Source organism: Salvelinus namaycush, chromosome 34, assembly GCF_016432855.1.
Source record: "Salvelinus namaycush isolate Seneca chromosome 34, SaNama_1.0, whole genome shotgun sequence".
NCBI classification, from domain to species: Eukaryota; Metazoa; Chordata; class Actinopteri; order Salmoniformes; family Salmonidae; genus Salvelinus; species Salvelinus namaycush.
Genome location: NC_052340.1, coordinates 3,715,347 through 3,729,520, shown reverse-complemented (window position 1 = coordinate 3,729,520; position 14,174 = coordinate 3,715,347). Strand labels below are relative to the sequence as shown.

The following is a 14,174-nucleotide window of genomic DNA, read 5'->3' as shown; positions in this document are numbered from 1 at the left end:
TAGAATTAAGTCACACTTAAAGCACCCTAATTACACGCATATCACAAACAGGCAACACTTCTAGGTGAAACTGAGCATCAAGTAACAGAAAATTGCATGAAATCGTGAAGACGTGTGACTCAACGAGACAAATGTCCTTGCAACACACCTTGCAGGAAAAGGTCACTCTTTTGTAACATAACTGATGCAGCAAAGGTGGTGCATGGAAATGACATTGAAAATATAATTGTATATTATTGGCAAGAAGAAACGGTCACTTGAAGACATCAACACACCTTTACTGAGATCAGAGATCCTATCTCCATCTTATCTTATACATTGGCACAATAACTTAATATGCCAAGAGGCAAAATTAGAAAAACTATGGCTTGTCGGTAGCTCAAACTGAAGTGACCCTCCTGAGATGTGACAGTGCACTCCTTTGTCTAGAACTTCAAATTAGGTAATTGACATGTGCATGTGGAAAATGTGACAATCAATTACCATCCCGCTCTCTTCTCGGTCTTCATTTCATTGCAGAATGTCTTCAGGAAAGGCAGGAGATGTGTCACTCAAAGGAGAATAAGTAATTAGAGGCTTCTGTTTCCTTTCCAACAAGACATGTAAAATCAAGTAATGTGCACACACTGTCAAGTAGTCTAGACTTAACTCAAAACCCTTGATAACTATATAAGTCAAATTCCAAAGCAGATTTAGTTATTCTTCAGACATTGCTTTGCAGTAACAGGATACAATGTCATTTTCTCTCAGGTATATTTAGCTATCAACCTTTGACAGTAGCTGAGCTTTCAGACCGATGCCCGGAGAACATTTTTAATGAGATATGTTGAGCTGAATCAGATAATAACAGACTAGATACACATTTAGCAGCAAAATATCTCCTTGTTTAAGACAGAACACTGATGTCATTGCATGTTTCAGGGTGGGTCCTGCTCATGTCTATCTGGTAGATGGTAAAAGACTGGCCCCTACTGGTGTATGTCAAGTGAACGAATCTTCCCATCGGAGGAAAAGGACAACCTGATTGCCTTGATCTTGATTAATGAAGTCATGATATTGCTAAATCCATTCCATGTAAAAACAGTTGAAATCGGAGAAATACAAAACTACTGTATATGGGTCAAAATGAATTTACAGTTACCTAACAAAAGCTTAGCAACATGTTCCTACATAGTCAAACTCATAGGCCACACTATTTTGTTCACTACCTACCTGATTGGTCAGTATTGAGCAAAAGTGTAGAGAAAAAGCTGTACATTTACTATGACGTTACATTTTATGAGTAGGCTAACTCCATGTTCCGCCAATAGTTACCTCACTGACGGAAAATGGTGCTGAAAAAACTCCCACAGCCACAGGGCAGTATGTCCTGCAGTCAAAGTAACTATTTCTGTCCCATCTTGTCTCCTTGTTTATCAAATAGTTTTAGTGATTTATCTACAGGATCAGAAGTAAGAGAAGGTGAGAACATTGAAAGGCCATCCCCATTTCTGACCACAAAGCCACATTGGGGGGGTAAAAACCTAAGCAAAGAGAACAGGATTAAAGGAATAAACCGTGTTAAGTTTTAGAAATGTCATGGCATTTTTTATTAAAGTTATGCATAACCTTCCAACTTGATCATTTATAAATGTGTGAACTTGGTGACATTATCAGATCACTGGCACATCAGCAGTAGCATGGGCAGCACAGAGGGGGAAACCAGGCATTATTACCAATGGGAGTGGGGTGGGGGGTGAGTTTTAGCCAGGTGTAGAAATGCACTGAGGACCAGGACAGAGCCCCTGACTTTGGCATGCTGCTTAAACACCATCCTATGGGGGCTCCACGCAAAGTGCAACTCTATGCCCTCTCAGTCCAAGCATATTCTTCCTATGTTCATTAAGGATAGGATAGCGTGTGCACCGACGCGGGTGGAGCAGCCTAAAAGGAGGTCCAAATGGCCCAAAAAAAAGCATGCAAGCAACATGGGAAAACACAAGAGAAAATAAATACATCTTGGGATAAAAAAAAAAAAGTAATACATTATCTTAAAATGTTCCTTTTTCTTCTCGCTTTTTTTTTGTGTATAATATATATCCTAAACACACAGCTTTGTACATTTTGGTATAGTTCTCTTTCTTGCAGGGATGACTAGGAGTAGAGAGAAAGGAGGGGAGACACTGGGCGACCCACCGCCATTGGAGTGGGGACACGCAGCAGAGGGGGTGCAGGGCCAGGGGGAAGGCGGGGCTAGGTTCGGGACAGTCCCTCTTCCCTGATTGCCTTGTGCTGACGGATGGAGCGGGGGGGGGGGGGGGGGGAGATCCAAAGAAACCACCCTTCCTCCAACTGTCTCTCGCTCATGCTCAGTCTCTCGGGGAGAACCACGGTGGGAGGAGGAAGAGGGTACTCAGCAGTTGAGTGGACAAGCTAATAGAGGACATCCATGTCAACGAGACAGCAGGGAGGCAGAAATCAACTCTTCCATCTTCACGTCCTCCCTTACGGCCTGATGCAGGGGCCGGGGAGGGGAGGGGTGGGATTTCCGTGACTATCTCTTATCTAGGAACAAGATAATAACAGAAAGGGCCAGGGCAGTCAGACCATAAACAATAACTCAGCTGTCACACCTCGCATGCTCTTGGGTTTTCTAATAAATACTGAGGCACTGAAAGGGAGAAAAGGAATCAGTAAGACTACAGCCATGTTACCTTTGTTATCGTCCATGTCTGTCGATGACCTGGCCGGCCTTTGGCGTAGTAGACTGTGATACTTGGCCTCTACCTCCTGAGAGAAAACAAACAAGCAGGGATCAGTCTGCAATCAGATTTGATACGCACTAAAGTCACATTTACTAATGAACCCTAAGCCTACAATTTCCTTGGCACCGCGGCAATTGAATAAACATAATACAAAAATCCCCATCAAAATCTGTCTGTTTAAGCTAGAGATGTTTTTGTTGTTGCATGGGCTGCGTCTCAATCCACCCTTCTGAATCTGCGGTGAAAGGTGGCAGAGCTAAAGCGATGTTTGTCAGACCATGAGACATCCTCACAAAAATGTCTGTAGCATCCGAACAGTGTGGCATACATTATGAACACGCTGTTGAAAGATGACTCTCACCAACACGTACGCCCTCTCCGTTTTGGTCTCGGACGCCCACAAGCCTCACAAGACTAATCTGAGTTCCCTGATACCAGTTAAGAAGAATGGAAGTATATATGGAGGTAGTTTATTATCTAAACTATGGGGATAAATACATGTAAAAAATGTTTTACAATAATTTCCTGATATTTCTTATATCGCTCAGATATAGGACAGACCCTTCAGAACAAACTTCCTTTTTATTTTTGGGGGGACTATCTGTTGTTCCATGTAGTGAATCTGTTATTCAATGCTTTTCTATTGGCTAATAGCAGTGATGCCAAATTCAATGTTTCATCCCCCCCGGCTTAGACAGGGCTCAGACTTTAGAGGGTTAATCAACCACTCACCCAGTTAATCAACCAACGTCAGCAAATCAGTCAGTCAGTCAGTCAGTCAACCAACGTCAGCAAATCAGTCAGTCAGTCAACCAACGTCAGTCAACCAACGTCAGCAAATCAGTCAGTCAGTCAGTCAACCAACGTCAGCAAATCAGTCAGCCAGTCAGCCAGTCAACCAACGTCAGCCAGTCAGTCAGTCAGTCAACCAACGTCAGCCAGTCAGTCAGTCAACCAACGTCAGCCAGCCAGTCAGTCAGTCAACCAACGTCAGCCAGTCAGTCAGTCAGTCAACCAACGTCAGCAAGTCAGTCAGCAAGTCAGTCAGTCAGTCAACCAACGTCAGCAAGTCAGTCAGTCAGTCAACCAACGTCAGCCAGTCAGTCAGTCAGTCAACCAACGTCAGCCAGTCAGTCAGTCAGTCAACCAACGTCAGCCAGTCAGTCAACCAACGTCAGCCAGTCAGTCAACCAACGTCAGCCAGTCAGTCAGTCAGTCAACCAACGTCAGCCAGTCAGTCAGTCAACCAACGTCAGCCAGTCAGTCAACCAACGTCAGCCAGTCAGTCAGTCAGTCAGTCAACCAACGTCAGCCAGCCAGTCAGTCAGTCAGTCAGTCAACCAACGTCAGCAAGTCAGTCAGTCAGTCAACCAACGTCAGCCAGTCAGTCAGTCAGTCAGTCAGTCAACCAACGTCAGCCAGTCAGTCAGTCAACCAACGTCAGCAAGTCAGTCAACCAACGTCAGCAAGTCAGTCAGTCAACCAACGTCAGCCAGTCAGTCAGTCAGTCAGTCAACCAACGTCAGCCAGTCAGTCAGTCAGTCAACCAACGTCAGCCAGTCAGTCAACCAACGTCAGCCAGTCAGTCAGTCAGTCAACCAACGTCAGCCAGCCAGTCAGTCAGTCAGTCAACCAACGTCAGCCAGTCAGTCAGTCAGTCAGTCAACCAACGTCAGCCAGTCAGTCAACCAACGTCAGCCAGTCAGTCAGTCAGTCAGTCAGTCAGTCAGCCAGTCAACCAACGTCAGCCAGTCAGTCAGTCAGTCAACCAACGTCAGCAAGTCAGTCAGTCAGTCAGTCAACCAACGTCAGCCAGTCAGTCAGTCAACCAACGTCAGCAAGTCAGTCAGCAAGTCAGTCAACCAACGTCAGCAAGTCAGTCAGTCAACCAACGTCAGCCAGTCAGTCAGTCAGTCAGTCAACCAACGTCAGCCAGTCAGTCAACCAACGTCAGCCAGCCAGTCAGTCAGTCAGTCAACCAACGTCAGCCAGTCAGTCAGTCAGTCAGTCAGTCAACCAACGTCAGCCAGTCAGTCAACCAACGTCAGCCAGTCAGTCAGCCAGTCAACCAACGTCAGCCAGTCAGTCAGTCAGTCAACCAACGTCAGCAAGTCAGTCAGTCAGTCAGTCAGTCAACCAACGTCAGCAAGTCAGTCAGTCAGTCAACCAACGTCAGCCAGTCAGTCAGTCAGTCAACCAACGTCAGCCAGTCAGTCAGTCAGTCAACCAACGTCAGCAAGTCAGTCAGCAAGTCAGTCAGTCAGTCAACCAACGTCAGCAAGTCAGTCAGTCAGTCAGTCAACCAACGTCAGCCAGTCAGTCAGTCAGTCAACCAACGTCAGCCAGTCAGTCAACCAACGTCAGCCAGTCAGTCAACCAACGTCAGCCAGTCAGTCAGTCAGTCAACCAACGTCAGCCAGTCAGTCAGTCAGTCAACCAACGTCAGCCAGTCAGTCAGTCAACCAACGTCAGCCAGCCAGTCAGTCAGTCAGTCAACCAACGTCAGCCAGTCAGTCAGTCAGTCAGTCAACCAACGTCAGCCAGTCAGTCAGTCAGTCAGTCAACCAACGTCAGCCAGCCAGTCAGTCAGTCAGTCAACCAACGTCAGCCAGTCAGTCAGTCAGTCAGTCAACCAACGTCAGTCAGTCAGTCAACCAACGTCAGTCAGTCAGTCAACCAACGTCAGCCAGTCAGTCAGTCAGCCAACGTCAGTCAGTCAACCAACGTCAGCCAGTCAGTCAGTCAACCAACGTCAGCCAGTCAGTCAGTCAACCAACGTCAGCCAGTCAGTCAGTCAACCAACGTCAGCCAGTCAGTCAGTCAGTCAACCAACGTCAGCCAGTCAGTCAGTCAACCAACGTCAGCCAGTCAGTCAGTCAGTCAGCCAGCCAGTCAGTCAGCCAGCCAGTCAGTCAGCCAGTCAGCCAGCCAACCAACGTCAGCCAGTCAGTCAGTCAGTCAACCAACGTCAGCCAGTCAGTCAGTCAACCAACGTCAGCCAGTCAACCAACGTCAGCCAGTCAACCAACGTCAGCCAGTCAGTCAACCAACGTCAGCCAGTCAGTCAACCAACGTCAGCCAGTCAGTCAGTCAGTCAACCAACGTCAGCCAGTCAGTCAGTCAGTCAACCAACGTCAGCCAGTCAGTCAGTCAGTCAACCAACGTCAGCCAGTCAGTCAGTCAGTCAGTCAGTCAGTCAGCTATCCATCCATCCATCCATCCATCCATCCATCCATCCATCCATCCATCCATCCATGTACCTTGAGGTGGTTGAGGTTGGTCTGCAGGTTGCGGATGTGGGACAGGACCTGTCGGCTGAAGCTGGAGATGCTGCCTGCCTGTGAGGCAGAGGAGAACCTTAGGCTGATCCCAGAGTCTCCTGCCCCGCAGCCCCGCGAGGCGCTCAGCTGCTTCCCCGTGGCCTGGAGGTCATCGTCCGTGCTGCTCTCCCCCGAGCCCCCATAGCCCTCCAAGACCAGGTACCCTGCTGGGAGACGCAACAACAGGGTCCAACTGATTAGGAACTGAATCAGGTGGGTTGGTGCTGAGCTAGAACAAAAATGTGACTAGTTTCAGGAACTAGGAGTATGTTGCTCGTCACTACTTCACAGTAGAGCCATTTGAACGTAAACTTTATATTTTTATCAAAATGCATTTTTTGGGCAGATATGCCTTCTGGAACATGTGAACTTTCATGTGCCTTAAAAACTGGTATGCCATCTGTAAATACGAATAAAATGGTTAAATTACGAGCCTAGTTGGTATAGCCACAGAAAAAGTAAGCAACCTTCCCACTAGCAATGATTGGCTGAGGTAATGAGTGGGCTGGCTGGACATGCCGAGAGATGAGTTCGGATTGGTCTGCCATGTAGCTCGCGTCTGTCTATTTGAGCTGGTCGGTATGTAATCCTGTCTAACGTTGCTTTAAAAAATATATATTGCGTAGTAGAACTGCATAAGTGTTGCTCTCCACTTTCTGGAGGACCGAGTTTTGAAATCAGTGGAATTAGAGTATGATAGCAAAGGATTACATCTTCAAACTAAGGGCAACCATGGCATCCGTGAGAGAGTGAGAAGCGTCCGTCCATGTAAGCTAGCTACATTCATATATTACATGTTTCTAATTTAGTCAGAAAGTAGTTAGCTAACGTTACCTATCTGGCTCGCTAGTTAACGTTTCGTGTATGATCTGTGTAGTAATATTTTTTGTATCTCAGAGCCATTTGCGTTGCTAATTATTGCCTAATGTTAGCTAGCTAACATTGAACCTGGTTGGATAGCTACCTGCAGATTCATGCAGGGCAGTAACATGAGTTGGGATTATGGTTAATTGTTTATCTAGCATGTCTTAACAAAAGACTCCGTTATGCAAGTAACCATTTCAATAGAATGTCAATGATGTCATTGCAAAAACTGTGGATAGACGTAGCTGGTAAATTCGCTCTGGCTATCTACTCCGATTTCAGAGCACTCTCGTCTGAGTGTGCGCAGAATAACCGACGAATTTACGAACACTCAACACCCGTTGAATATGGCCAGTATCAGTAAACGTTGGCAAAGAAGCGTAAAATTGTTGCCAGCAGCACAGTTGCCGTCACCAACGCTCTGGAAAACATAAAAAACACCCTAACCAGCTCTGCTAGGGCAAGTAAAATGGTCAGAGTGAGCTGCTCTCATTTTTGTCTGGAAGTAGCCTGCAAGCTAGCCAATGTTAGCCAGTTAGCTTGGGTGCTTGACTGCTGTTAGGACAGAACACTCAGATCAACTCTTAAAGAGATGGGTGGGGCTAAAGGTTAAGAGGGTGTGAACGATGCTGAATGTGTATTGACAAAGAAGAGCTATCCAGTAGTAGTACCTGTTAAGTTCATGTTTTAAGTATCCCTATATTTCTGTTATTACGGGGCTATCACTCAGTCAAGAGGGCGCCCGCGCAGGGAGTCTAGTAGTTGATGGACCTAGCCTAGAATGGCATGGCTACCTTGTAGTGTGTTCATACGGTATAGTAAACTTTGTTAAACTGGAACCTTGTCGTTGTGTCATTTCGAGTTAAAAGTACAATTTTCTCAAAAGTGAGGTTACAACTTTATCAACTTTCAAAGCAGAATTTATTTCCCATTGTTCCTCAACTGTAGTGTATGGGATACCATTTTCTAGCTCGGAGTCTCTACTTTTATCCAATGTAAAAAACACAATTTCAAAATTTGCTACGTAAGACCGAATCGAGCCGGTCGTTCACAGATTTGCACCCCCATGGGTCCCCAAGACCAGGATAAAAAAAACACTGCTCTCTCTCTCACACACACAAACTGCAAGTTTACCATAATCCTCGGGGGACTCAAAGAAGCCCGTGTCCCCAGACACCAGGTCCTGAGCCGGGTCCTCAGGGTGGCTTGCCTGGGTGCACCTCCCTGAGCCGCTCTGAACCGCCACCCGGGCCCGGCTGTCCACGGGGGTCCTCAGGGACGTGGTCCTGAGAAGACGCCCGCCCCCCGAGGAGGAGCGCCCGGCGCCTTCGTCCTGTGACATGAGCTGGGTCACAAGGACCTGCTTCAGCGCTGACACTAGAGGACACAGATATGGTTAAGACCAATGGAAGAGTGTGCGTGTGACATTTTAAATGAATAGATTCCCACCCACATAAAATCTATTTATGCAATATGTGTTTAGGGTGGAGAGCTATCCCTGACCAACCAACCTGACAGGGTTCATATAACTAACTATAGTTTTCCTGGTCAGAAAAGTCTTAACCGACTCCAGACCTAGGCGATTGAGGCAAATGTCCTTTCACTCACATGTCTTTAAGGCATCGTCAGCTCTAGAAGGACTGAAGCCCAGACCGTCCGAGTCGCTGAGCCCGTCTATGGCCATGCGGAAGGGCAGCCTATCTGCAAGGTCCGGGTCCCCGTAAGGCCCCTCCTCCCGGTTGGGCTCCTCCTCTTCGGGCTTGAGTCCTTGAAATGGTTTGGTATCTGGGAGAGAGGTCTGCATCTCGCCTCCAGAGGCAGCGCAGCCCTCTTTATTTGGGGAGAGAACAAGGAGACCTTGATGTGCATTCAGTCAACCTAGATGGATTCTACTGGAGCATGTTACTAGTGGAGGCAGGTGGAGGGCGGAACGTAATAGCTGGAATGGAATAAATGATAAGGTATCAAAGACATTTCATACATTCCATTCCAGCCATTGAAAAAAGCATTTCCTGTGTTATAAAGTGACATCAGCTTCCACTGCACATGACACAATGTCCCTAACTGCTGAAGAAGTTCTCAAATACCCCTATAGACGGGGGAACATGGAGAGATGGGGTGCTAGTTTAGATACCTATAGACTGGCTGCTTCCAGAGGAGATGCGGTCCGGGTCCTTACTGAGTTGGGCTATGCCTGCAGTGATGATCTCCACACCGTCTCTCTCTCCACTGACACAGTGGGAGAGAACACAGAGTCAGTATCAGGAGAAGCAAGTTCATGGTCATCATAAAATACATTTGCTGATGAATACAACCAAAGACACCAAAATAAGTTTTATACTGAGAGGAGGAACGTACTCCGTTTGAGGTAAGGGGATGACGCTGTTCGGCTTCACTTTCATGGCGTCCGCTCTCTGGGTGATCTGGCGCTGCCACCTGGTGGAGGGAGGATGACAACACACAGACAGACCGACAAAAACAGATACAGACAAGACGGACAGACACACAGAGACAGAGGTGAGTAGACGATGGGTAAAAGGTGTTCCTTACCACAGACCTAGGATCAGATAACCCTACCTCCATAGCATAACCTTCACTATTAAGACGGGTAAGAAAAAGATCTGACCCTGTATCAGTGGTTAGGTGCAACTTCTACCTACTCCAGTGAATTAAGCTAAACTGAATGGGGTTTTAAAGTTGTGGCTATAATGACTAAACCACAGTATCAGGAGGACTCACATTCTCTGCTCTGATACGGTCTGGGCCATCAGCTCGTAGATCTGGGCCCCGTTGTCCGACATTGAGAGAACAAAGAACGACTTGTTGTCTGTTGGGAGAGGGAATAGCAGGAAAATAGGGTACTCCTGACTGTCTCACATTACATTCTATATAGTGCACTACTTTTGACAACAGTCACATAGGGCTATGGTCAAAAGTAGTCCACTATATAGGGGGATAGGGTGTAATGTGAACTGGGAGTCATTGTGTTTAACAAGGTTGGATCTACAGTACCAGTCAAAAGTTCGCACACACCTACTCATTCCAGGGGTTTTCTTTATTTTTTACTATTTTCTACATTGTAGAATAATAGTGAAGACATCAAAACTATGAAATAACACATATGGAATCATGTAGTACACAAAAAAAGTGTAGATGTGTCCAAACTTTTGACTGGTACTGTAACTCAAACAGATTTCAATAGAACACTAGCATGGACATCTGCATTCCAGGTAGCATGACTACAGGGTGGCCATATTTGTCAGGGAAACGAATGGTATGACTGTATCTCTATGGCAACTCACCTGTGGCCACAGAGCGCACCAGCACCGCGTTGAGCTTGATGATGGGGCTGAAGATGTGCTTGGTGTCGGCGGTGCCAGACAGGTTTTTGCTGTGGCACTTGAGGATGAGCCGCTCGTCCTGCTTCTGCAGCAGCACCAGGATGTCCTCCAGGAGCAGGGTGTACAGCTCTGAGACCAGAAGAGGAGATTAAACCACAGAATTACATAGAACACTACACTGGACATAGATGTCACAATTATATTAGTATTAGATCTCATTAGGCAACAATGGTGTTTCTTTTATAATTTCTCTAATTACATCATGTAGTTTGTTTTAGGGGCCAGGAGTTTTTCCTGACCACATGACCTGACATTGAATTAGTCCGGGTTCTGTTTGCAGTTGTAGTCTACAACTAGGGCCAAGAGTTTTCCCTAGTTGGATCACATTGGTCAGGAAAAACCTCCTTGGCCCTACTTAACCACATAAACGCCTGATAAAGTCAAAAGCATACCAATAGTCTTGTCCTTGTTGACCTTCCATGACAGTGGTCCCTCATGGACCATCTTCTTCTTGGTCAGGTCCAGGTTCTGAGTGTGGAGGGAGGAAAGGTCAAAAGGTCAGATTAGCTGGGCTTACTTGTTTAATCAGATCCCTATTTGCTTTCACTTTGGAAAAAGGTACTCTTCCACCCCAAAGAATGGAGCTGCATGATCTAGTCAAATTTCGAGCACTAGCAGCTGACATTTAAACAAATAATTTCCCCTTTTATAACTGCAGCGGCTCCCTTGCAGAAACCAAAACAAACTAAAATGTTGCTTAAAGTCAATTGTGGCTGCAGACTAAAAGAGCTGTATTGTGAAGTCTTTTTGAGGGCAGGAGCAGAAAACACTTTATAGATCGCCTCACCTTGAGCTCTGAAATCACGGGGTTCTCTGTCTGCTTCAGAGACGAGAGGTCTAACCGCCTCTGGTAGTCCTCCAGCCTCTGTGGAAAGAAAGAGGGAGGGGGAGAAAAAGAGAGTGAGAAAGAGAGGCACACAGAAAAGCAGGCGTAAGCTGGATACTCTGCTGCTACAGGCACTATTACACTCTAACCAACAGACACAAACCCCATATTTTCCCTGCAATCCATCACCTGCCATCATCTCTGCTTTCTCTCAGAGGAACAGTGGGAGAAAAGAGAGGACAGATTTCCAGGTGGCTGAGGCCCTGTAGGCCCGAGCAGGGGTGAAATGAGAAAAGAGCGCTGTGGCTGTGCTGCCGTCCCCTCCGTTCCCAGATGACGCTAAGTCACACCCACCTGCTTGTTTTCAGACTCCTTCACCGCTTGGTTGACGTGATTGAGGATCTTCCTGCAGCAGTCCCCCGCCTTCTTAACCTTATCTTTCTCCACGGTGTCATCTGAAATGAAATTACGAGAGAGAGCGAGAGCTGAATATTTTGTGGAGAAAAACAGAAAACTGCCTCTGTGGGGTACTGACCAACAAATGGATATTTTCCTGCCCCAATTAGCAGCCGATCACTCGGAAATGAAGACCAAGTAGAGGGCATTAACATTCCTAATAGCTGGTACCTACTTTATGTTCAATGCATTTTATGCCCGGAGAACTAAACTACAGCCAAGATTAAAAACGATGGGACCCAAATAATGCGAGAACATCTCACAAAATGCATTACCGACTATGGAAAATGCCAAAATAATAATCTCAGTTTAACCGAGAGCACAGCTGTAATTCGCTAATGGCTGGCGCAATGCCAGCTCTCCCGGGTCACTGAAAATGCCCTAGTTTAGACATGACATACATGTATCACAATTACCATTGCATACACAGGGATGAGCTGGGCTGGCAGCTCCCAACACACATGCACACACAGAGGGCGGTCACTGGGGCACCACAGCGGAAGGACACTGCTATCATTAACGCTGCTGTAAGCGCGCTGCCCTGCATCACCGCGATGGCCTGGTCTGCTCTGAGCCCAGTGCCATCATTACTCATCGTCAGAGTCTAGTACCCTTTTTACACTATCACGCCAAACAGAACCGTACTGTGCTGGCTCATTGTGTTGGCTCACTAGCACGGTTCCAGCAACTACGGTGGGTGTGTAGTCAGCCCAGTACAGTAAAGCTTGGCTTAGTAGAGTGAAAGAGGTTTAGGAATGTGCGTGTGGCCCACCGGTGTACTTGGCGATGTTCTCCAGTAGGAGAGGGTACTTGGTGAGCCTCTGCATCTCCACAGGAATGATGTCCTTCAGTTGGAGTCTTCGACACAGCCGGTTACTCTCAGCTTCCTGCAAACGCACAGTGAAGTTAGGAAAGAAGGCCGCAGGAATGATGAAAAGGGCACCAAATCAAGCAAGATGCATCCTTTTCGCTCATGTCTATACTTCGCCCACCAGTGACTTCAGCTTTGACAGAGCCACATCTCCCATGGTTACTTTATACAACTTATCTTTTAATGTGTCATTTACTTCAAATTCATTTGAACTTTGAACTTAAAATGAACAAATGATTTTCCAAATGCTACCATTGAACTCCTCTTGCTTCCCACAAACATCCCACACCCGGTCACAGACATTGCACTGTAGAGTCTGCAGAAGTGAATTACACAGTCAAATACCTGATCTAAACCTCGAGTAACAGGCAGTGCACAATAGCCCTGTGTTTACTCCAGGCCCAGCGCTGCCCCCTGTCCTCCTCTTCTCTCCTCCATTCCTCCACTTACCTGCATGAAGGAGGTGAAGCGCGAGTCCTTCTTCTGCCTGCTCTTGATGAGCTCCAGAGCGAAGGGCTGGTTGCTGCAGAACGTGCCCACCGCCTGCTTGATCTTCTCCTCCTCGCCCCTGCTGAACTGGAAAACACAGGCGAATCAGGGTCAGTCGCCATGGCAACCGCCGGTCGCCAAGCCAACCCCCTGGCTGTTGCGTGTGTGTGGTGGCAGTGTGCCAGATCGAGGGGTCTAAAATCTCCCACGTACATGCGTTTAGCCAATTCCCTCTGACTATCATTGTTGTCATGATTCTGTCACAGCTATATTTGGGTTATCACGGTTGTCTCCGCGTTCTGGCACGAATGGTCGCCGTGCACCACCCGAGTGGGTGCTTCACATTGCCGGTGGATAAGGCAAGCTTTCCCCTTTCTATGAAAGCAGTTTGAGCACCTGGAAAAGCGCTTTATAAATCCAATGAATGATTATTATATATAGACAGAGGGGTTTGCTAAAGCACATATATATCTGGGACCAGGTTAGTGGATGGGTTCCGCCAGTCCATCTGTGCCACACTATCATTTAACGATTTTACTTCCATTCCGCAAAAACACAGCAACCATCTTTACCCTCCAGTTCCAAGCCAATTAAAAAGATAAGCAATCGCATACAAAAAAGTGGAAGTTTATTCAGCAGTGAAAAGCAATTTCAGGCAATGGCACCGCTTTTGTGATTGTGAGAGAGAGACACTTCTCTCCAACAACACAATTATTACATAAATCATATTCCGTTGGGGGAAAAGGCTTCAAAATAAAAAAATAAAATGAGCTGTACTCACCCAGGACAGCAAGTCGTCTCCTATTTGGTCGATTACGGACGTCTCATTCCTTTTCCGAATTGCTACCATTTGCTCAGATATCCAAACTGAAATTCAAAATGAAAGTGAATGTAAGAGGGTCATTCTGTGTGTGTATGTGTGCGTACATGCTTGTGGTTGTGCATGTACATGCCTGTGTGTGTGTGTGTGTGTGTGTGCGCGCTTATGTCCATGCGTGCAAGTACCATGCAGTTGAACAATGTCCCCCAGGTTGGTGAAGATGTTCTTGATGTCGGCAGGAGGCAGTATGCCCTCTCTGGTGAGCTTCTGGTAGAAGATGTTGTCCAGCACTTTGAGCATCCGCAGGTGGGCCCTCTCAGTGTAGAACAGCTCTGTAGACACAGACAGCTCTAATCACTATTGCAGACACATACTGATAAACG

The 14,174-nt window shown here is 46.8% G+C and overlaps 1 protein-coding gene across 1 annotated transcript in view; it reads right to left on the bottom strand.

The window, feature by feature from the left end:
• Positions 1-2,055: 2,055 nt before the first annotated feature.
• The window catches only part of LOC120028624 (rho guanine nucleotide exchange factor 12-like), a 76,519-nt gene continuing 64,400 nt past the window's right edge, over positions 2,056-14,174 (bottom strand). The window contains exons 27-42 of the mRNA XM_038973837.1: positions 13,977-14,123; positions 13,753-13,838; positions 12,933-13,058; positions 12,384-12,498; positions 11,510-11,610; positions 11,117-11,194; positions 10,722-10,797; positions 10,231-10,398; positions 9,668-9,755; positions 9,287-9,364; positions 9,063-9,157; positions 8,537-8,758; positions 8,063-8,305; positions 6,005-6,231; positions 2,694-2,769; positions 2,056-2,544 (exon numbers count right to left, since the gene is read on the bottom strand). Coding sequence (XP_038829765.1) covers positions 2,534-2,544; positions 2,694-2,769; positions 6,005-6,231; positions 8,063-8,305; positions 8,537-8,758; positions 9,063-9,157; positions 9,287-9,364; positions 9,668-9,755; positions 10,231-10,398; positions 10,722-10,797; positions 11,117-11,194; positions 11,510-11,610; positions 12,384-12,498; positions 12,933-13,058; positions 13,753-13,838; positions 13,977-14,123 — 1,937 coding nt within the window. The 3' untranslated portion in view covers positions 2,056-2,533. The remainder of the gene's footprint in view (positions 2,545-2,693; positions 2,770-6,004; positions 6,232-8,062; positions 8,306-8,536; positions 8,759-9,062; positions 9,158-9,286; positions 9,365-9,667; positions 9,756-10,230; positions 10,399-10,721; positions 10,798-11,116; positions 11,195-11,509; positions 11,611-12,383; positions 12,499-12,932; positions 13,059-13,752; positions 13,839-13,976; positions 14,124-14,174) is intronic.